Source organism: Panthera tigris, chromosome E2 (assembly GCF_018350195.1).
Source record: "Panthera tigris isolate Pti1 chromosome E2, P.tigris_Pti1_mat1.1, whole genome shotgun sequence".
NCBI classification, from domain to species: domain Eukaryota; kingdom Metazoa; phylum Chordata; class Mammalia; order Carnivora; family Felidae; genus Panthera; species Panthera tigris.
The window spans coordinates 3,119,322-3,140,997 of record NC_056674.1 but is presented as its reverse complement, the minus strand read 5'-3'; the positions used below and the strand labels follow the sequence as shown (position 1 = coordinate 3,140,997).

Here is a 21,676-nt window from a genome sequence, read left to right as displayed (position 1 = left end):
TTGGTTCCTGAGTCCTGCTAACCAAGGGTTTGAATGACCAGGGCTGCTCCTGTTTCCCAGCCTTGTGAGCTGTCTTAGTGTGTCACAGCTGGGAGATGAGCTTGCTCTCGGGGTTTCTAAACCAGGCTTCCCCAGAGCACTGCGGTGTCATCACCGAAATGAATGACGGCGCGTTGTTTTTCCTTTCCCTTAAAGACTAATACACAGGACTTCCTCGATTTTAAGATTTTATTTTACTTCCCATTTCTTTTCTTGCATTTCTGGCTCTACATGACCTCACCTTGAAACTAACAAGGAACAGGACCTATTTAAGTGGAAAACGGCACCCATCATTATTTCAACTCAGACCTTTCTTAGTCCCCTTTGCAGACCGAAGTTTAGTTTTATGCCCAACACAGGGCGGGGAAGTTGAGACCGAGAGAAGAGTCCTTTGCTGGGTTTCACAGGGTGGGAGGGCCTTCCTTGTCCCGGTCGGTCCCCAAGTCAGTCTGTCTCCATACCCCTTCCAGGTCCCAGCCGTCGGTTCAAGCGAGTTGTGGAGACCATCCAGGCACAGCTGCTGAGTACTCACGACCAGCCCTCCGTGCAGGCCCTGGCAGGTGTGGGGGGGTGGGGGCGGCAATGTCTCCCTCTTTGATCCTGTGGGCTGGAGGGGAGACCCCCTGCTGAACGAGTTCCCCCCAGGGCTCCGGTTTGTGTGAGCTCCATCCAGGGAACCTGGCCATCCTGACCGAGAAGGCCTCGTTGCTAGGGAGGGCACCTCCAGGGGTCCCCAAGAGGGTGAGTAGTCTCATTGTTGGGCGTAGTAGAACTTTCTGCTGACAGAAGTTCTGGAAGTGTGTTCTGGAGAAGGGGAATCTACCATCCGGGTTTGTTCAGACCCCCAAATGGCCCATGTAGGCTCCCCCGGGCCCTATTGCCAAGGAGCGTCCTCCCTAACAACCAGGGTTGGGAGGAAGGAAAGGGGACCTCTGGCTGTCATCCCCAAATCTGAGCTGCTGCTGCGACAGGCTGTCCCTTAGCGAATAGCGTCCTAGCCAGAGTCTGTGAGGACGCCTCCTGAGGGTGGGCCGCCGGCTCTCACCGGGACTCATTTGGCCCCGTTCCCACAGTCACACAGCTTGGAGGGGCCCAGGAGGTGTGACCTGCCTTCCTGAGATCTCCAGGTCCGGCTGCAGATGTGTCCTCCCGGCAACCGTCTCCCCAGGCTTCCAGCCCCATGCGGCTGCCGGAGCATGTTCCTTGGGGGTTGGCAGCCGTGAGGGTACTGAGGCCAGACTGCTTCCTCCTTCACAGACGAGAAGAACGGGGCCCAGACTCGGCCTGCTGGTACCTCACCCAGAAGCCTGCAGCCCCCGCCTGGCCGCCCAGACCCAGAGTTGAGCGGCTCTCCCCGCCGAGGCCCCGCTAAGGACAAGAAGCTCCTGGCCACCAACGGGACTCCTCTGCCCTGACCCCAGGGGGCCGGGGAAGGAGGGGAGCCCCCTCCACCCCCCTTCCCTGCCCCCCAACTGTGAATCTGTAAATAGGGCCCAAGGAGTATGTAGGGAGGGGAGAGATACAACAAACCCGGCCTTGCCCCGCAGGGATGGGGCTCAGGGGGCCGTGCCCAATGGGGGGTGGTTCTAGGGGGGACTGAGGGGGGGGAGCTGTTTCTATTTTATTTATTGATTAATTTATTATTTTATTTATTGATCAATCTCTCTGCGGGGCGGGGTGGGGGAGGGACGGGGGCTGGTTGGGGTGGCTTAGCAGATCCGGACGGAGAGGGCCATCTGTCCCTGTGTTCCCCAACTCCTCCTTCCCGGGCCCCCCCTTCCCCGGTTCTCCCCTTCCCTCAACAACCTTCTGTACGGATTTGCTCTCCGGAAGGAATTCTGGTTTCGCGTGACCCTGCCTGCGTCCGTGTCTCTGATTCCGCCGGCGGCAAAAAAAAAAAAAAAAAAAAAAAAAAAAAATTAATAATAATAATAATAAATAGCCTTGAGCAGGGATGGCTGGCTGGCCTTGGCCTCTCACTTCCCGGGTGGCCGCGATCGATCGCAGCACCGGGGTCAGACCACACCGAGCGGACTGCCGTTCACAGGGGGATCTGCAGGGAGAGCGGGGAGGCGGGTGGGGAGCTGAGGCTGGGGCCCGGCCGGAGAGTCAGGGTGCAGCCGTCCAGGCCGGAGAAGTCCACAGCAAACAGGCCAAAGAGCGTGAACAGCAGCATGGCCACGGCCCACTCGCAGGCGGCAGAGGCCGAGCGCAGCAGCCAGGAGTGGAGGATGACCACTTCACGCTGGGGTCAAGGGCCACGCCGAGCAGAGAGGACCCCGCACCCTCCCGCGACAGACTCTCGGTGAATGCCCGCCGACCTCTGTGCCTATCTTGGGCTGTGGCCCGTAGGTTCCTCCCGCTCCTGTCGCATTTCCGACATTGCAGAACAAAGTTTCTCTTATCCTTGGCCTTTGCTGACGCCATTAAGGCTCCACCCTCACCATCTCCCCACCTGCCCAGCCAGACAAGCAGCTCCCAGTTGCTTCTCCCTTCAAATAGGCAGCGTTTGCTAAAGATCCCCCCAACCCCGGGTGCCAGCGTCAGGCTACGTTGGCGACTTTCTTCCCCAACCACCCACAGCCCTAGGGCCCCTCCCAGTCATCCCCTGAAATATCTTCTTCCTCTTCCTGGTGTCCCCACCCGGTGACAGCCCTGCCACCCACTCACATGCCTAGCGGACCCTGGGGAATCACCCTCGCCCCTGCCCCTCCCCTCCCCCTCCTCATGGCCAGCTGGTCACCCCAAGGCTTGTGCTGTTGGTCTTGCCCACCTCTGTCCCGGGCTGTCCTGTCCTGTCTCCAGCTTCTTAGTCCCCTGCTCCTAAAAACCTTTTTTTCTTCTTCCCTCCCTCCCTCCCTCCCTCCCTCCCTCCCTTCTTCCCTTCCAAGTAAACTCTATACCCAGTGTGGGGCTCGAACTCACAACCCTAAGAGCAAGAGGCACATGCTCCACTGACTGAGCCAGCCAGGCGCCCCCTGAAAACCTTCTTCTGCCAGCCCAAGCACACTCCGAGCTCAGCCTAGCAGAGAGGCATCTCGCTTTCTGGGACACCCCCTCACCCAACTCCCTGCAACAACTTTCTTGCTTCCCACATAAGCTAGCACTCTCTCACTGCCCCTAGATCGGTTTAGACATTATTCCGTTCACTGAAGGATTTTTAGACCCTGAACAAGGCTGACGTCACCCCTGACCCCATGAATCTTAGAGCAAAGGAGAGGTGGGAGCACCCGAACACAGGGTGGTTACCCCCAGAACTGACCTTGTTTCTCCCCTGCTCATCAGCTCCCCATGGCTCCCTATTGCCCCTGGGCAGAAACCCAAGCCTTTCAAGCCTCACAGTAGCACTGGAGATCCTCATCTCCGCCCCGCCAGCAGCCTCATCCGTGAGCTGGTCTCTCTCCACCCTCTACACGCACCTGCAGTGTTGCCCAAAGTAGCTCCTTCTGCAAGACCAGTTCAGAATCTGTCAGTTCTCGGACCCATCCTTGCAGACACCCAGCCCTTATCACACCTCGCTGGCCATCTTTATGGTCCATCTCCCAGCCCCACAGAAAAAGGACCCTGCAGCCAAACTGATTAGCAGCCCAATTTTCCCTAAGTCAGACCACACAGGATGTCAGCTGGTTTCCCTCCAGCCTCTTCCAAACGAACGTCAGCAGTCTTCTGGCCTCCATTCCACCCTCCCCAAGGAGATCAGTCCCTGAGGGTGAATTTGCAGCCTCCCCTCTCTCAGAGCAGTTTGCCTATCAATAACCACTGTTACTATGATCAAAACAAGTCCGTCTTAATCTATGGGGACTGAAGTGCCCAGAGTCACCTGAGTCACCCAGAGGCAGCCGTGCTGGCGGAAGGCATCTGGGCTCAGGTGACTCAGCACGGGGCTGGGTAGAGTCTTCACCGGGTGCCAGGTATGTTGGTAAATGGTTAACAACCGGCCACGATTTACAGCATTGGCCAATTTCTGTGTGGTAAATACTCCCACCAAGGCCAGTTGGAGCTGCTAATATGACATCACCGGATGTGGAGCTGGGAAGAAACCCGGGCTGCTCTTGAGAGCCTGCTGGAGCTCTGCCATTGAACTTCATCACCGGTCTTGGCCAAGACACTCCCCCTCTCTGAACCTCAGTTTCCAGTCTTAGCCAACATGATGCACGGCACAGGGCAGGCTCCCCAAACAGATCCCTGCTCACTCCGTGCTGTTAGCGCGGAGCCTGCTTCGGACCCTGTTACCCCCTCCTCCCTGCCCCTCCCCTGCTTGTGCTCTGTCTCCCTTTCTCTTTCTCAAAAATAAACAAACATTAAAAAAAAAAAAAAAAAAAAAAAAAAAACTCCTGAGGAGACAGAGGCCCAGACAGGACAGGGCACTGTGCACCACACGTCGCACACCCAGCCCAATGGACAAACCCCCAGCCCTGCCACCGACCCCAGTAAGGATACTGGTCACCATGAGGATGGTACAGAGGCTGCAGAGGCCCAGGCGGAGTGGCCCGATCCAGGGAGGCCCAGGCTGGGGCAGGCTCTTCATCCACCAGAAGAGTAAATGCTGCATCCAGAAGTACAGGTTGCCCACGAAGAAGGCAAAGAAGGCCCCTGTCAGGTGCGTGGGCAGCTGGTTCTTTTGCTGGGAGAAAAGGGACAAGAGGGGAGACGAAGCTACATACGTGGGGGGAGGGGTCCTTGATCCACCCAGTAGACTGTGTTGGAAGACTGCCACACCCAGGCACCTGGGCGGCTCCGTCGGCTAAGCATCCAGCTTTGGTTCAGGTCATGATCTCACAGTTCACGAGTTCGAGCCCCGAGTCTGGCTCTGTGCTGACAGCTTAGAGCCCGGAGCCTGCTTTGGATTCTGTGTCTCCCTCTCTCTGCTCCTCCCCTGCTCATGCTCTGTCTCTCTCTCTCTCTCTCTCTCTGTGTCTCTCAAATATAAATAAACATTAAAGAAAAGGATAAAAGAAAGAGTGTTGGGCATTGTCAGCTAGAGGAGGACAGGCACTTAAATTTGTTGCCCACTGCTGTGGCCTTGGTCCCTAAAACAGTGCCTGACACATCGCAGACACTCAGTAAATATTAGTGAAGTATATCTTTCATTTTTAACCAGGGTCAGGGAGCCTAATATGGCCACTCGGGGGGTAAGAATTTGCTTCTGGAGAATGAAAAATTCTCAACTATTACAATGGTTTGTGGCTTGCAGATATATGGTATGTTATTTAATATATTCTAAATACTAAAGGCTTAATAAGAGAAAGCATTAGCCAAGGGGAAATGTCTTTAAAAGGTCCCTTAGGCGAGGTGAGCCTGGGTGGCTCAGTCAGTTAAATGTCTGACTTCAGCTCAGGTCATGTGCTCCTGGTTCATGAGTTCAAGCCCCACGTCTGACTTCAGGCTCCGGCCATGATCTCATGGTTCATGAGTTCAAGCCCCAGGTCAGGCTCTGCACTGACAGTGAGGAAGCCTGCTTGGGATTCTGTCTCTCTCTCCCTCTCTCTGCCCCTCTCCACTTGCTGTCACCCTCCCTCAAAATAAATAAGCTTTAAAAAAGACTTCTTAGGAGAGCAATATAGTATTTTTAAAAAGTTAAAGTTGAGGAACCCAGGAATAAATGAATGAGTGAAATGAATGCTATGCAGAGGTGATTGGGAATTTTTATTAAGAAGCCCAAGGAGGCAACCTCTTATCTGAACACCGTGTGGTTTCTTTAGGTTGGAGAGGTTTGGAATCCAAGACAAAACAGTAAAATTAGGGGCACCTGGGTGGCTCAGTCGGTTAAGCGTCCGACTTCAGCTCAGGTCACGATCTCGTGGTCAGTGAGTTCGAGCCTCCCATCGGGCTCTGGGCTGATGGCTCAGAGCCTGGAGCCTGCTTCGGATTCTGTGTCTCCCTCTCCTTCTGCCCCTCCCCCGTTCATGCTCTGTCTCTCTCTGTCTCAAAAATAAATAAACATTAAAAAAAAAATTAAAAAAAAACAGTAAAATTAAATAACAATGTAAAATAAATCAATAGGCTTTCTCCAACCCAATGTCCATTTATTTGTTCTACAATTATCTACTGAACTTCACAGTGAAGAATGCGGGTTCTAGAGTCTGAATCTGGGTTCATTTCTTTTCTTTTCTTTAATGTTTTTATTTTTGAGAGAGAGAGAGAGAGAGAGAGAGAGAGAGAGAGAGAGAGAGAGAACGAGTGGGGGAGGGGCAGAGAAAGAGAGAGACACAGAAACAGAAGCAGGCTCCAGGCTCTGAGCTGTCAGCACAGAGCCCAGGGCAGGAGCTCCAACTTGTGAACCGGGAGATCATGACCTGAGCTGAAGTCAGAGGCTTAACCAACGGAGCCACCCAGGCGCCCCTGGGTTCATTTCCGACCTCCAGAGACCAGCTGATTAAAACAACAACAACAAAAACCAACTCTGTCGGATTTGACCAAAAAAAGGTGTACGTAGGGCTCTTGTGGAGATGGATGAAGACACACACAATAAAAGCCTAGCGCCCCGCACCGAGCCAACACTCCAACTCTGTGGCAACCCTAAGAATGAGTGGCTCCGAGTACTTATATCATTAAAAGGGGACAGGGGCAGGGGATGGCAATCAATTACCCCAGCCTTCTAGAGTTCAGTGAAATAACGAAGCCAAGAGCCTCCCACGCGGAGCTCTATTCTGAGAGCCGAGGAGCTCACCCCTCCCTCCACCCCGACCGGATGGCCACAAGAGAAATACAAGTCCCAGAAGGCCATGCGCGGACGAGCCCCCGCAACGGGAAGCCAGCGGCCCCGGGGGATGCTGGGAGCTGTAGTCCCAGACTTGGACTGTCAGAACCTCCTGCCGGGCTCACCTGGAAATTGCCCACCACGGAGGTGCCCAGGGCACACAGGAGTCCCGTCCACAGGATCAGCAGGTTAAGCCACTTTCCGACCCCCAAGTCCCGGAGCTGGTGGTAACGGATAATGCAGATCCAGGCAGCTGGGAGGAGAGGGAAGTGGGCGGGAGCCCCGGACCCGGACTCCTAGGGCAGGGGGTGCGGAGAGACCGGCTATCTAGGGGTGGGGGGGGCCTAACCCCCATATCTGGGGGAGCGCGTGTGGGCTTGGACTACTGGGTTGAAGCTGGGGCTGGGGGGGAGCCTTGGCTGGGAGGAGCTCGCCCGAACAGAAAGGGCTAGAATATTTACCCATAGCAGCTCCCATGTTGAGCAGCTGGCTGAAGATGCAGCTCTGAGGGGGGTAAGATCCACAGAGGCTGGGGAAAATGAAGGATCATCCTGGGGCTCCTGGGACGCGGGCCCCCTCCTCTTCTCCCGCGGAGCCCCCCACCCCCACCCCGCCAGCGCCATAAGTACCTGATATAGGGGAAACCCTCGGTGAGGTTCACAGCCCTGTTGGCCACTGCAAGGGCAAAACTGAAGTACAGGGACACATCAAGGTGGTTTTAACGACACCTTTTCTTTCTGTTACCCACAGAAACAGGGACTTCTAGCTCCCTCCCCTCGGACCCAGGAGTCCAGACCCCAGCGCCCTCCTCCCTCACACCCCTGGGATCCTGCTCCCAGCCCCTCCTCCCTCAGACCCAGGAGTCCAGACCCCCAGGACCTCCTCCCTCAGACCCAGGAGTCCAGGCCCCCAGGCCCCCCTCCCTAAGACCTAGGGGTCCTGCCCCCAGGACCTCCTCCCTCAGACCCAGGAGTCCAGATGCCCCCCCCCGCCCCTCCTCCCTCAGACCAGGAGTCCAGCCCCCCAGCCCCCTCCTCCCACAGACCCAGGAGTCCAGACCCCCCAGCCCCCTCCTCCCACAGACCCAGGGGTCATCCTGCCTCTAACACTCACACAGTCCAGACTCCAGTGATAGCCCAGACGGCCAGGAAAGCAGGCAGCAGAGACAGGTAGCCCCACATGCCGGGCTCTGCAGGGCAAGTAGAGAGCCACGAACCTCTCTCTCTCTCTCTCTTTCTCTTTCTCCGGTGAGGAACCTGCCCTAAGGGTCCAGATGCATCAGAAGGTGGCCTCCTGGCTCTGAGGCCCCCATTGGCTCCCAGGCGGAAACAGTCGGCGAGGGTCCGGGCTGCCGAGGCCAGCTCTCAGCCTGAGGCGTTTTCCCTCTTTTAACAACTGTCTTTCCATCCGGACCTCCCAGTTTTTCCAGGCTGGCCTCCCCCAGCCCAGCTTCCCAACCTCTCCCAGCCAGCCCTCCACCGGCCTGGCCTCATGGCTTCCCCCGAACGCTCACCTGTCCTGAACCCGCTCCCTCTGGCACTCCCGAGTCCTGGGCCTGGGGGCTGTGGGAGAGGTTGAAAAGGGAGCAGGGGATGGGCGTGGAGCTGGGTGGTGCTGTGGCAGAGCCAAAGTCCAGCCCGGGAGGCTGCAGGACAGTGTCAGGTCAGGAGTCTGACGGTCTCACCACCACTGTCTCCGGGACCTCACCCCCAAACTGCCACTTCCCCACGCAGAACCTAGCAGGCACCACCTTAGTTAGCTTCGAGAGGCCCCCAACTTCCTTCCTCCAGCTTTCAGCAGTTCACCGTCCAAGAGCCCAGCCCTTGTCCTTCCCAGGACCCACAATCTGAGCCTGCAGCGCTCCCCACCCTTCCTCCCTCAAAGACCCGGTCGTGCAGGCCCCCAGTCCCTTCTAGAATACACGCACTTGTAGGGGCACTCGGGCGGCTCAGTCGGTTAAGAGTCGGACTTCGGCTCAGGTCATGAGCTCACAGTTTGTGAGTTCGAGCCCCACATCGGGCTCTGTGCCCACAGCTCAGAGGCCACTTCAGGTCCTCTGTCTGTCTCTTTCTCTCTCTCTCCCTCTGCCCCTCCCCTGCCCGTGTTCTCTCTCAAAAAATAAACATTAAAAAAAAAAAAAGATTTAGAACACATGCACTTGTTTCTAGCCTCTGGGGTCCCACCTTTAGGTCTTACCTCCTCTGGGACTTCAGAATCCAGGCCCACGGGTCAGACTCTGTGCTGGGAGTAGTTTCTGTCCTTATGCTGCTGGATGTAGGGCCTTGCTGACCCGGCCTCCTCGCCCTCACTTGCCTTCCCCTCTCCCTTCCTCTGGACAGCTGCTGGAATTCCCCGGTGGGCAGGCTCAGGGTGGGTGGGAAGGGAGACCTTGGTGTTGACATCTCATCCGATGAGCCTTCCCCGAAAGCAATTGCTTCCTCTGCCCAGACCATTCTGTTGTGTCTCCCACATGGCAACCCTCAGATTTCTGGTTTCCTTCCTTCTTGGTGATCAGACCTTTGGGCCCGGCCTCCTCCTGCTTCCTGTGGACCCAGGAATCTAGGTCTCCAGGCCCTCCTCCCTTAGACCCAGGAGTCCAGACCCCCACCCTCCTCCTCCCTCAGACCCAGGAGTCCAGACCCCTCAGCCCCTCTTCCCTCAGACCCAGGAGTCCAGACCCCTCAGCCCCTCCTCCCTCAGACCAGGAGTCTAGACTCTCAGCCTCCTCCTTCCTCAGACCAGGAGTCCAAGCCCCCAGGCCCCTCCTCCCTCAGACCCAGGAGTCCAGACCCCCCAGCCCCTCCTCCCTCAGACCCTGGAATCCAGAACCCCGGCTCCTCCTCCCTCAGACCCAGGAGTCCAGACCCCTCAGCCCCTCTTCCCTCAGACCCAGGAGTCCTGCCCCCAGCCCCTCCTCCCTCAGACCTAGGATCAGGCCCCCAGCCCCTCCTCCCTCAGACCTAGGAGTCCTGCCTCCAGCCCCCTCCTCCCTCAGACCCAGGAGCCCAGGCCCCAGCCCCTCCTCCCTTAGACCCAGGACTCCAGATCCCCGACCCCTCCTCCCTCAGACCCAGAAGTTCCAGCTCTCTTCTCCCTCAGCACCCCACCTCTTTTTGTTCAATTTGAGGCAAAATTCACAAAACATAAAATTAACCATCTTACAGTGAACCATTCAGTCGCGTTTGGTACATTCCCAAGGTTGTGCAACCCCCACTTCTATCTAGTTCCAGAACTTTTTCACCACCCCGGAAGAAAACTCTCCACGCATCAAGCGTAGGCCCTCGCCATCACCTCCTGTCCTCAGCCCCTGGCCACAACCAAATGGCTTTCTGTCCCTATGGATTTGTCAATTCTGGACATTTCCTATGTTTTTTGAGTTTTGTCCACGTTGTAGCACACGTCAACGCCGCATCCCTTTCTGTGGCCAAATAGTATTTCACTGACCCTGCGTCTTTGTGGACTTAAGAGTCTGAGACCCACCTTTTCTTGCTGGTACTGTTGTGTTTCCAGGACCCCAGCCGCTGGAACTTCAGGCTGTCGGCTTCCTCCAGAGCACAGATGAGACAGACAGAACATTCCTTGAGGCCAGAAGCCATCAACCCATGGAGAGTTCGCCCCTGGCCACAGTGGCTTTTCCGGCTGGAGGGCAGGCACACTGGGACCCGAAAAGGAGGATACAGGTACGATAATGAAGGTAACACAGGGTACGGTGGCCCCTGGAGGAGGGGGTGCTGACTAGAATTGGTGTCCAGAGTGTTCTGGCTGTGAAGGAAGGTCAGGAGATTCTCACAAGCTATACGTAGAAGGAGGCTGTGTGCAAGTTTTCAAGCTTCAGGAAGGCTTTCTCAGTAGAGTCCAGGTGGCCCCTGAGACCTAGCCCATGAGGGTCGAGTGCCTTTGTCTGCTGGGTTGTACAGTGTAGACCCACTAGGAGACATGAGCCAGGCCCCAAAGTTCTCCATTGCCATAAAGGGCCTGGACATTATCCTGAGGGTAATGGGGAGCCATGGAAGGTTCTTGAGCAGAGCAGATGGAGGAACGGACACTGTGCAGACAGGGAGGAGGTGTAATAATAAAAACCATTGACACACCTGAGTGCCAGGCACTGCCCCGTGACCCTGAGGGGGGAAAAATCTGGAATAATTCCAAGCTTCTCACTTCCAAGAGACAGCCCGGAGCGTTCAACTCGGCCAGACTTGAGTTCGAATCCCATCTCTGCCCCCTTAAGAGCTGACTGCCTGTATGAGCTTCCAACGTCTGCTGTCACAAAGCGCCACAAATTTAGGGGCTCAGGACAACACAAATTTGGTAGCTCACAGGTCTGCAGGTCAGAAGACATCAGTGCAGCTGGTTCCTCTGGAGGCTCCAGGGGAGAGTCCATTTTCCTGCCTTTTCCAGCCTCCATAGGCAGCCACACCCCTTGGCTTGTGGCCCCTTTCTCCATCTACAGAGCGCCTCGTTCCAACATCTGCTCTGTCATCACGTCCCCTTCTCCGACTCTGACGACCCCATGACTGCATTGGGCTCATCCACATAATCCAGGATAATCTCACCTCAAAGCCCTTCACTGGATCACGTGCGCAAAGTCCTTTTTGCGTGTAACGTATCATAGTCACGTGTCCTGGAGATTAAGATGTAGACATGTTAAGGGCGCCTGGGTGGCTCAGTCGGTTGAGCGTCCGACTTCGGCTCAGGTCATGATCTCGTGGTCCGTGAGTTCAAGCCCCGCGTCGGGCTGTGTGCTGAGGGGCTCAGAGCCTGGAGCCTGCTTATGATTCTGTGTCTGCCTCTCTCTGCCCCTCCCCTGCTCATGTTCTTTCTCTGTGTCTCAAAAATAAATAAAAATTTAAAGATGTAGACATTTTAGGGATCATTATTCTGTCTCCCACAGTGAGGAAGCTTTGGTTTCTTCAATCTGTAAAATAGAGGCCATAATATTGCTCTGGAGACAGACTTCCTGGTGGTAGTAAGAAAACCACAGCCCCAAGGGGCGCCTGGGTGGCTCAGTCGATCAGGCGTCCGACTTCGGCTCAGGTCATGATCTCACGGTTCTTGGGTTCGAGCCCTGCGTCGGGCCGTGGGCTGACAGCGCAGAGCCTGGTTCCGATTCTGTGTCTCCCTCTCTCTCTGCCCCTTCCCCGCTCATGCTCGCTCTCTCTCTCTCTTAAAAATAAATAAACATTAAAACATCAAACAAACAAACAAAAACGCAGGCCTAAAATGGAGTCACTTATGTAAAGGGCCGAAGTCAACAAACCAAAGCTCAATACCCAACCCAGGTGCAGGCTTAGCCTCCCTGCCCCCCCACCCCACCCCAGGTGGTAACATTTAACTAGTCAACCTGGAATTTCCTGGTTAGCCCTAGGAAATTTACTGATAGACTCTTTGATCCCCCTTAGGAGGACAACCTTGCCTAAAATGATGCATTCTTTGCTAATAATTTTTGTTTCCACTCCCTAGCTACCTTTAAAAACCTTTCCGTGGGGCGCCTGGGTGGCTCAGTCGGTTAAGCAGCTGACTTCGGCTCGGGTCACGATCTTGCGGTCCGTGAGTTCGAGCCCCGCGTCGGGCTCTGTGCTGACAGCTCGGAGCCTGGAGCCTGTTTCAGATTCTGTGTCTCCCTCTCTCTGACCCTCCCCTGTTCATGCTCTGTCTCTCTCTGTCTCAAAAATAAATAAACGTTAAAAAAAAATTAAAAAAAAAAACAAAAAACCTTTCCTTTCCCGGAGCCGGAGCTCCCCTCTACTTGCTGGATGGGACGCTGCCCCATTCATCAGCCACCTGATAAAGCCAACCAGGTCTTTAAAACGTATTAGGTTAAATGTTTGTTTACCACTGAGTTTGTATCCCCGCCTCTGCTTCTTGCTGTCGACTTGACCTGGGCAAATGGCCTGTCTCTCCGCACCTTGGCCTCCTCATCTGTGAAATGGGGTGCCGACTTCAGAGTCCTGGGGGGCTGGATCTGCGTGTCAGTCCGCTTAAGGTGCTCAGAACAGCATCTGACAGGTTTGTGTTTCTAAGAGGCAGCTGAGGTCAGCATTGCCTTTATCTGAGAGTTTGTGTGCGGATCAGAGAGGAAAAAAGAGGCGTGGTCAGCCTTTGCTCTGGTTATTGCTGGGTGCGGGGCTGCTTCTCCTGGGGGTGTAGCATAGCTGCCCATGGCAGGAGGGGGATCAGAGTTCCTGTGTGGGGGGGGGGCGGTTGGTGGTTGCTGGTTTTGTGTGTGTGTGTGTGTGTGTGTGTGTGTGTGTGTGTGTTTGCCATTGAGCAAATATTGATCGAGGACCCACTGTGTGCCAGCCGCTTTTCCGGACACTAGAGAGACCGCAGTGCACAAGCAGAGAAAAACTGGAGGCATGAAACTAACAAGGTCCCACCCTGCCCCAGGCCCCAAGTGCCTCTCCTGCTGGTCCCCTCCTCTGGGGGGAGTGGTGGCTGTTCCAACCACTGACTCAGTATCTTCCTCCTGAATCCTTTGTTCACTCTCTCATTTACTCAGTGAACATTCCCCTGAAGTCCCTGGGCTCTCAGGAATGAATCCGATCCAGCCCCTGCCCTCAAGGGGCTCCCTGTGTGCAGGTGACGTGCGCCCTAGTGGACGCTTTGCTGAAGGAGCACAGGGGAGGGAGGACCGAATGCTACCTGGTGTCCACTCTGCTGGTAACTCTCTGTCCCCACTCCATGCCCCAGCCCTGCCTGTGCCTGATTCCCACTCGTCTCTCCAAGATGCTAACCTCCAGGTGACCCAAGGCAACACTTTTCCCCACTCTGGGCCCCAGTACCCACCTCTCTGCACCTCTCTGGACTGGCACAGAAGCCGGGCTTACTGGTGTCCCCATGGTGGCTGTGTGACATCTTCAGGATGTCTGCTGAGTGGACAGGAGTGGGGCACCTCAAGTCTGGTGGGCTACGTTCAACTTGCAAATAGGCCCCTCCCACTGTCCACTTGCAGGCTGGGGGTCCTGGACTATTCTGGATCCTTCCGGAAACGAGTGCTAGCCAGGCTTGGCTGAGGGGAAAAGGCTGCACGTGGCCTTCCTCTGGGTGAGAATGACATTGCACTTTCGAGTTTAGGAAACTGCTTCTAGTTGGTGCTGAGGATTGTTTTTTCCTAGACCGGGGAAGCTGCCAGAGCAAGAGACCTCATCTGTCAAAGCAAGGATCATAATGGTGCCCTGGTCACATGCTTGTGAGGGTTCAGGAGTGAGTCTGTGAGAGTCCCCTTCTGCCACAGTGCTGTCTACAATTAGGCGTTAATGTTGTCGGGTCCTCCAAGTTGCGCTCAGTATTTCTTTTTTATTTTTTAATTTTTTTTAATGTTTATTTATTTTTGAGAGAGACAGAGACAGAGCGTGAGCAGGGGAGGGGCGGAGAGAGAGGGAGACACAGAATCGGAAGCAGGCTCCAGGCTCCGAGCTGTCAGCACAGAGCCCGACATGGGGCTCGAACTCACAAACGATGAGATCATGACCTGAGCCGAGGTCGGACGCTTAACCGACTGAGCCACCCAGGCGCCCCACGTTCAGGATTTCTGAGAAGTTGGACTGCTTCACAGTTCACTGCTTCACATTCATAGATGCCTGGAGCTCAGAACATCTTGCTGTGTGATGGGTCCTTCGAGAAGCAAGTGTTGTGATGGTGCTGGCAATACAAGGGATTTATTGGGGACAATGCCAGCAAAAGATAAAGGGGGCAGGGAACAGAGCTGGGAAGTTGGTAGGCCCCCAGTGGAAGATGAGGGGGAAGGAAGGTGAGGGTAGAAAGAGCTTCAGGCCGTTCAGCTCTGAGAAATCTCAGCCAGCCACCAGGGGAGGGGAGGGGCAAGGATTTCTCCTCCCAGATCCCTAGAAACAGAAAGTAGGTTGGTGGTTACCAGGGGCTGGAGGGAGGGGCAAATGGGGAGTGATTGCTTAATCACTTCTTTTTGGGGTGATAAACATGTGAAACCGCATAGAGAAGACACGGTTGCAAGACAGTGTGTACTAAATGCCACTGAATTATACTCTTTACAACGATGGTTGAAGCGGTGAATGTCGTGGTATGTGAATTTTAGCTCAATTAAAAAAGAACAAGATCACATTAGAGGAGCCCGCATTGGGTGGGAGTGGCCAGGCCCTAGTACCCTCCTTCCCCCCATCCCAACCCCACCCCTGATGATTAGTCGGGGTTGGGGAATGCCAGAAGAGAACACGACCTGGATCCAAACAAACTAGTGACTTAGGGCAGCTGGCGGCTGTCCTCCCAAGGCACTCTTCACAGTTGACCAAGATCTTTCTTCTAGGGAGAGCCACCTCGGCTACCACACTTACCCGATGTCGCTGAGCAACAGACTGAAGGAGCTGGGGCCAGACCATAGGTCTGTCTGACTCTAAAATGTTGTTCTTTCCCACATGCCAGGCTCCCTCCTCAGATACCCATCCAAACTTCCACCTGCCCCGTCTGTTCATCTGTGCATACGTTCTTGCCTTTATGCATTTATCCAACTGGGTATTCACCCTCCCGCCCACCCACCTGCCTATCTGTCCAAATATCATCTGTTTAGATATTCTTCCAGCTCTCCAAGCTCCATCCATCCATCCAGCTCTCCATTCATCCGGCTCTGTGTTCTTTTTTTTTTCTTTTCAAAGTGTATTTATTTATGTTGAGGGGGGAGGGGGAGGGGCAGAGAGAGAGGGAGAGAGAACCCCAAGCAGGCTCCACACCATCACCACAGAGCCCGAGGTTCTGTGAGCCCAAGCTTCAAACCCATGAACTGTGAGATCATGACCTGAGCCGCAACCAACAGTCAGGCGCTTAACCGACTGAGCCACCCAGGCATAACCCCCCAACTATATGTTCTTTCATTCTTTGAGCCATTCTCTCAATTCCCTCTTCCCGTTTATTCTACAATCCATCCATCAGTTTAACCACCCACTTTCCCACTGATCCAATCCACTTAATCAGCTGTCTATAGTAGTTTTCTGTGGCTGCTGTAAAATATTCCCACAAACCTAGGATAATCCAGGATAAGGTCCTCCTTTCAAAACCCTTACCTTAACCCTATCTCTTACCATAAGAAGTAATACCCGCGTTCTGGGAACTGCAGATGTCTTTGGGGGCGTCACTGTTTTACCACATCATCGATTCAACCCCCTGCACCCACACACACCTCTCTCTCTCGGTCTCTCTCCCTCTCTCTCTCTCCCCATCCATCCACCCACCCATGCATCCATTCATCCAGAGGTTTTTATCTCTGTAGGAAACAAAGCTATAAGGAGATAGTTACAATCACTGACATGGTTGAGATCGGTGCTATTGAGCAAATATGCAGATCTGTTGAGTTGACTGTCACTTCTGCCCACCTCTTTGTTCCCACCGCCACCACCTCCACATTGGGAGAGGAAAGGAATGTGGAAAAAGAATGACCCAAACATCCAAACATTTTTCTTTAGTTTACTTATTTATTTAATGTTTTAAATGTTTCCTTATTTAAAAAAAATTTTTTTAACGTTTATTTATTATTGAGAGACAGAGACACAGTGTGAGCAGGGAGGGGTAGAGAGATGGGGAGACGTAGTATCTGAATTAGGCTCCAGGCTCTGAGCTGTCAGCACAGAGCCCAACACGGGGCTGGAACTCACAAACTGCAAGATCATGACCTGAGCCGAAGTCGGTCGCTTAACCAACTGAGCCACCCAGGCGCCCCAATGTTTACTTATTTTTGAGAGAGAGAGACGGAGAACAGAGACAGAGCATAAGTGGGGGAAGGGCAGAGAGAATGGGAGACACAGAATCCAAAGCAGACTCCAGGCTCTGAGCTGTCAGCGCAGAACCCAATACGGGGCTCAAACCCACAGACCGTGTGATCATGACCTGAGCCGAAGTTGGACGCTCAACTGCCTGAGCCACCCAGGTGCCCCTATTTATTTATTTTAAGGGTGGACAGCAGTAGAAAGAGAGGGAGAGGAGAATCCCAGCCAGGCTCCTTGCTGTCAGTGCAGAGCCCAACGTGAGGCTTGATCTCATGATCCGTGAGATCATGACCTGAGTTGGAATCAAGAGTTAGACACTCAACTGACTGAGCCACCCAGGTGCCCCACCCAAACATTCTTCATTCTCCTTAAATCTTCCATCCCACTCATTCCCAGTCCATGAACATGGTATATATCTCCCTGTTTTAGATTTTCTTTCAGGTCTCTAAATAAGGTTTTACAGGTTTTCTGGAAGAGGTTTTGCACATATTTTGTTAGATTTATTTCCCCTTGCTGGATATTTATAAATATTGTGAGTCATATTTACTTAAATTTTTATTTTAAAACTTTGTTAGTTGTACAGAAAATGGTTAACAAAGCAGATCCATCCAAATCAGCTATTCTGCTTGCAAGTTTGCCTTGGGCTGGTGTCTGGGGACTTGGTTGCTGAAATATTCTGAGTGGCTCACTGTGCCTGGATTGTGCAAACCATATGGTTAATGCTGAATTCCTGCTTTCTTTCTGGGAGTCTGGAATTTTGGTATGTGCTAGGCAGAAGGTGCCTACATGATCAGTCGTTAATAAAACCTTGGGTGCCGAGTCTCTGATGGGCTTCCTTGGGCAAAAACAGCATGCACATTGTGCTGCACTTTTGTTTGGGGAAAGAGTGAGTTCTGTATGATCCTCATGAGAGGAAGAGAGAATGAGGAAACCTGCATGTGATTTCCTCCAGTCTCAGCCTGTGACTTTTCCCCCTCATGATCCTACATTGTTGTAATAAAGTTTAGCCATGAATACAACTCTGTGCTGAGCTCCATGAGTCCTAGTGAATTTCCAAACTTTGGGTGGTCTTGGGCACCTCCAACCCACAGGTAAAAAAATGTACAGTTGATATTTGTATATTGGTTTTGTATCCAGCAACCTTTCTAGATTCCGTCATTAATTCTGACATTTTATCAGGAGCTTCTTTTGGAAGCTTTGGATCTTCTAGATACATAATCATATCTGTGATTAATGGCAGTTTTATTTCTTTCTCTTCAATTCTTACACTTTTTTTTTCTTTTACTTGCCTTACTCAGAACAGCACAGAATGCAGTGGTAAGGGGACATCCCTGTCTTGTTCTCGACTTCAAATAAAGAGCTTTCGATGTTTCACCATTAAACATGGATTTTCTCTAGATTTTTTATTGTGGTTAAATATACATAACATAAATTTTGCCCTTTTACAATTTTAAGTGTGCAATTCAGGGGTATTAAGTACATTCACAGTGTTGTGCAACCATCACAACCATCTGTCTTCAGGACTTTTTCATCATCTCAAACAGAAACTTTATACCCATTAACCAGTAACTCCCCACTTCCCCTCCCTTAGCCCCTGGCAGCCAAAATTCTACTTCCTGTTTCTACAGCTTTGACTATTTCAGATAGCTCATATTAGTGGAATGATATAATATTTGTTTGTGTGTGTGTGTCTGGCTTATTTCATGTAGGAAACTGTTTTCAAGGTTCATCCATGTTGTAAAGTGTGTCAGAATTTCCTTTCACATTTTGTTTATTCATTTATGAGTTGATAGATATTATCAAGTTGGTTCTAGATATTATCTAGTTAGTTCCACCTTTTGGCTATTATGGATAATGCTGTAATAAACATCCATGTACAAGTTTTTCTTGTTTCCTTCTTTTTTTTAAGTTTTTGCTTATAAGTAATCGCTACACCCACATGGGGCTCGAACTCACAACCCCAAGATCAAGAGTTGCATGCTTCACTGACTGAGCCAGCCAGGCACCCTGAGTTCTAAGTATTATTTTTTTCTTTTTCTTTCTTTCTTTCTTTTTTTTTTTTTCAGTAGGCTCCACGCCCAACGTGGAGCTTGAACTCGCGACCCGGAGATTAAGAGTCATATGCTGCACCAACTGAGCCAGACAGGCGTGCCAAATATTCTATATATATTCTAGGTTACAAACCTTTTATCAGATATATGATTTGGAAAAATGTTCTCCCATTCCATGGGTCCTCTTCTGAGGTACTCTCTCTCCTTCAGGGACAGGCTTCTTTCATTGTTTTTATTTGCTTAATCATTAAATCTGTATCGAATGCCAGTGATGTGCCAGGCAATGCCCTTGACGTTGAAAACTCAGCTGTGAACAAAACAAGGTTCCCTGCCCTCCTAGAGCTCATGTTCTAGTTGGGAAGAAAGACAACGAACAAATAAACCAAGAGATGTATAATGTCAGGCAGGGCTAGGTGCTAGGCAATGCTCGTTTTGTAGGCGTGTGAGTTGTATAGTGGCTCAGGGCCTCACGTGGGTTGAGTGCTTCATTGTGACTGTCCTGAAACGCTTAGCAATTTTTGAACAAGGGGTCTGCGTTTTCATTTTGCTCTGGGACCCAAAAATTATTATATAGCTGGTCCTGGGGCTATAAAGCAATAGAGCAGAGTCAGGGAATGACTGGGGTAGTTGGGCTCTCCCAGCCAGAACCATTAGGGACGGTGACCTTGAGGAGGTGACATTTGAGCAGACACCTGAAGCAGGCGAGAGAGTGAGCCCTGCAGACAGTTGTGGGGGGTGGATCTCCTAGCAGACAGGACAGCAAGGAAAGGCCTTGCTTCCATCAAGGAGGCCAATGGGATTATAACAGAGTGAGCGATTCAGAGAATAGTTGATAATGAAGATGAGAGGAATAATGGGGGGCCATTGTGAGACTGTTGGATTTTAGCAGCGCCTGGGTGGCTCAGTCAGTTGAGCATCCAACTTCAGCTCCGGTCACGATCTCATGGTTTGTGGGTTCCAGCCCCGCATCGGGCTCTGTGCTGACAGCTCAGAGCCTGCAGCCTGCTTCGGATTCTGTGTCTCCCTCTTTCCCTCTCTCTCTGCCCCTCCCCTGCTCACGCTCTGTCTCCCTCTGTCTCTCAAAAATAAATAAATGTAAAAAAAAAAATTTTTTTTAAATGTTGGATTTAAATCTAGGTGTGTATCAATATACTATAGTGGCATAAAACATCGATAAGGATTTGTCATCTCACAGTTTCTGTGGGTCCAGAATCCAGGAGCAGCTCAGCTGGTTGGCTCTTCAGGTTGTAATCAAGACGTAGACAGGGCACCGTCTGGAGATAGGAGGATTGTTTCCAGGCTGGCTCACTCACATGACCGTCAAACTGTTGGCAGGAAGCCTCAGTTCTTCCCTGGCTATTGACACAAGGCTTCAGTTCCTTGCCACATTGTCTTCTCCACAAGGTGGCCTTGATAACCTCTCTGGGTTCTCCCCAAGGAGCAATCTCAGAGATAGCGGGGATGGAAGCCAGAATGTCTGTGATGACCCAGCCTTGGACACACCATCATTTTTACACAATACCCTTTCCATTACACCAGCTCAGCCCTGTTCACTGTGGAAGCAGGAGCTCAAGGCTGTGAATTCCAGTGGGGGAGATTGGGTCCCCGAGGGTCACCTTGGAGGCTGACTGCCAAGGTGTGAATTCATTGCAGAATTTTGAGGAGGATGATGATGATGATATTAGATAGATATAGATGTGTGTGTGCATATACATATACATATGTATATATGTTGATAGAGGTATTCATGAAGTAACATACAGTATATAATACTCATATTTATTCTATCATTTTATACATTTCGTTCTTACACAAGTAATACTTGACAACTGAGAGACAGCTTCCCCCCCATCATTTATGTTTCTCCAGCTTTATTGAAGTATGAGTAACAAACAAAAAGTGTATACAGTCAAGGGGTACAATATGATTATTTGACATATGAACACATTGTGAAGTGATCCCTACAATCAAGCTAATTAACACGTCTGTCACCTCACAGTTCCCCTTTGTGCGTGTGGTGAGAAGGCTAATGATCTATGACCTACTGTCTTCGCAAGCTTCAATTACACACTATGGTATTGTGAACTTGAGTCACCTATTTAGCTCATGTACACTTTGTCCAACCTCTCCCCTTTTCTCCACCCTCTCCCCCCACCACTGCCTCCGGTGACCACCCTTCCACTCTCTGCTTCTAGGAGTCCGACTTTTTTTAGATTCCACATACATATGAGATCGTGCAGTATTTGTTTTTCCGTGCCTGTGTTATCTTATTCAGGATAATGCCTTCCAGTGTCATCCGTGCTAGGATTTCCTCCTTCCTCACAGCTGAATAATATTCCATTATATATATATGCCCTACGTTTTCTTTTGTCGTTGATCCCTTGACGGACACTTAGGTGGTTTCCACGTCTTGGCCGTGGTGAATAATGCTGCAGTAAACATGGGAGTGCAGATATCTCTTTGCAACAGTGACCATTGTCTTTGGATATATATCCAGAAATGGGATTGAGGGACAACGTGGTAATTCTATTTCTAGTTTGTTTTTAATTTTTTAATGTTTATTCATTTTTTTTGAGGAACAGAGAGACAGAGCGCAAGCAGGAGAGAGGCAGAGAGAGGGGAGACACAGAATGTGAAGCAGGCTCCAGGCTCTGAGCTGTCAGCACAGAGCCGGACGGACGCAGGCCTCCCAAACCACGACCTTCGAGATCATGACCTGAGCTGAAGTTGGACGCTCAACCGACTGAGCCACCCATGGCCTGAGATTCTTCATTCCCACCAAGCACCCACGTGGTCTTGCTTGATGACGCTGGTACATAGGCCACATTTTGGGCAGCGGGCATTTGGGCACCTTGACTAAATACTCAACCGGGCCTTCCGGAGGCTGAGACTTCGAATGTACGTTTTTACAATATTCCCCAGATGATTATTTCTCTCCCTCTCTCTGTCTCTCTCTGTCTCTTTCTCTGTTTCTGTCTCTCTTTCGGTAGTAAAATACACTTAACATCCAATTTACCATTTCCACCATTTTGAAGTGTGCAAGTCAATGGCTTTCTGTACACGCACGGTGTTCTGCAACCAGCACCATTCTCTGGATCCAGAACCTCTTCATCCAAAAAGGAAGACCCACCGCTATTATTAGTCCCTCCCCCATT

The 21,676-nt window shown here is 51.9% G+C and overlaps 2 protein-coding genes and 1 long non-coding RNA gene across 6 annotated transcripts in view; 2 read left to right on the top strand and 1 right to left on the bottom strand.

Annotated features, from left to right (window-relative positions):
- BRSK1 (BR serine/threonine kinase 1) overlaps positions 1-1,632 on the top strand; it is an 18,156-nt gene extending 16,524 nt beyond the window's left edge. The window contains exons 18-19 of the mRNA XM_042968644.1: positions 510-599; positions 1,297-1,632. Of these exons, the coding sequence (XP_042824578.1) occupies positions 510-599; positions 1,297-1,454 (248 nt within the window). The 3' untranslated portion in view covers positions 1,455-1,632. The remainder of the gene's footprint in view (positions 1-509; positions 600-1,296) is intronic.
- On the bottom strand, positions 593-10,268 carry TMEM150B (transmembrane protein 150B). Of its 4 annotated transcripts, none has more exons than XM_042968646.1 (10): positions 10,220-10,268; positions 8,936-9,282; positions 8,253-8,301; positions 7,853-8,000; positions 7,369-7,414; positions 7,201-7,268; positions 6,865-6,992; positions 4,480-4,663; positions 1,846-2,277; positions 593-1,288 (listed from the first exon to the last, which is right to left on the bottom strand). In XM_042968646.1, exons 2-9 carry the CDS (start codon positions 9,190-9,192, stop codon positions 2,081-2,083), a joined length of 1,077 nt encoding a protein of 358 aa, XP_042824580.1. In that variant the 5' UTR covers positions 9,193-9,282; positions 10,220-10,268; the 3' UTR covers positions 593-1,288; positions 1,846-2,080. The 4 variants fall into 4 exon arrangements, with proteins under 4 accessions (XP_042824580.1, XP_015392369.2, XP_042824582.1 ...); XM_015536883.2 differs by having other exon boundaries at positions 7,369-7,428; positions 7,853-7,995; XM_042968648.1 differs by having other exon boundaries at positions 6,865-6,960; positions 7,201-7,243; positions 7,369-7,428; positions 7,853-7,995.
- On the top strand, positions 6,773-21,676 carry LOC122234041. The gene is made up of 3 exons (XR_006211746.1): positions 6,773-6,927; positions 10,250-10,419; positions 21,104-21,676. It is a non-coding gene; the product is annotated as an uncharacterized LOC122234041 (long non-coding RNA).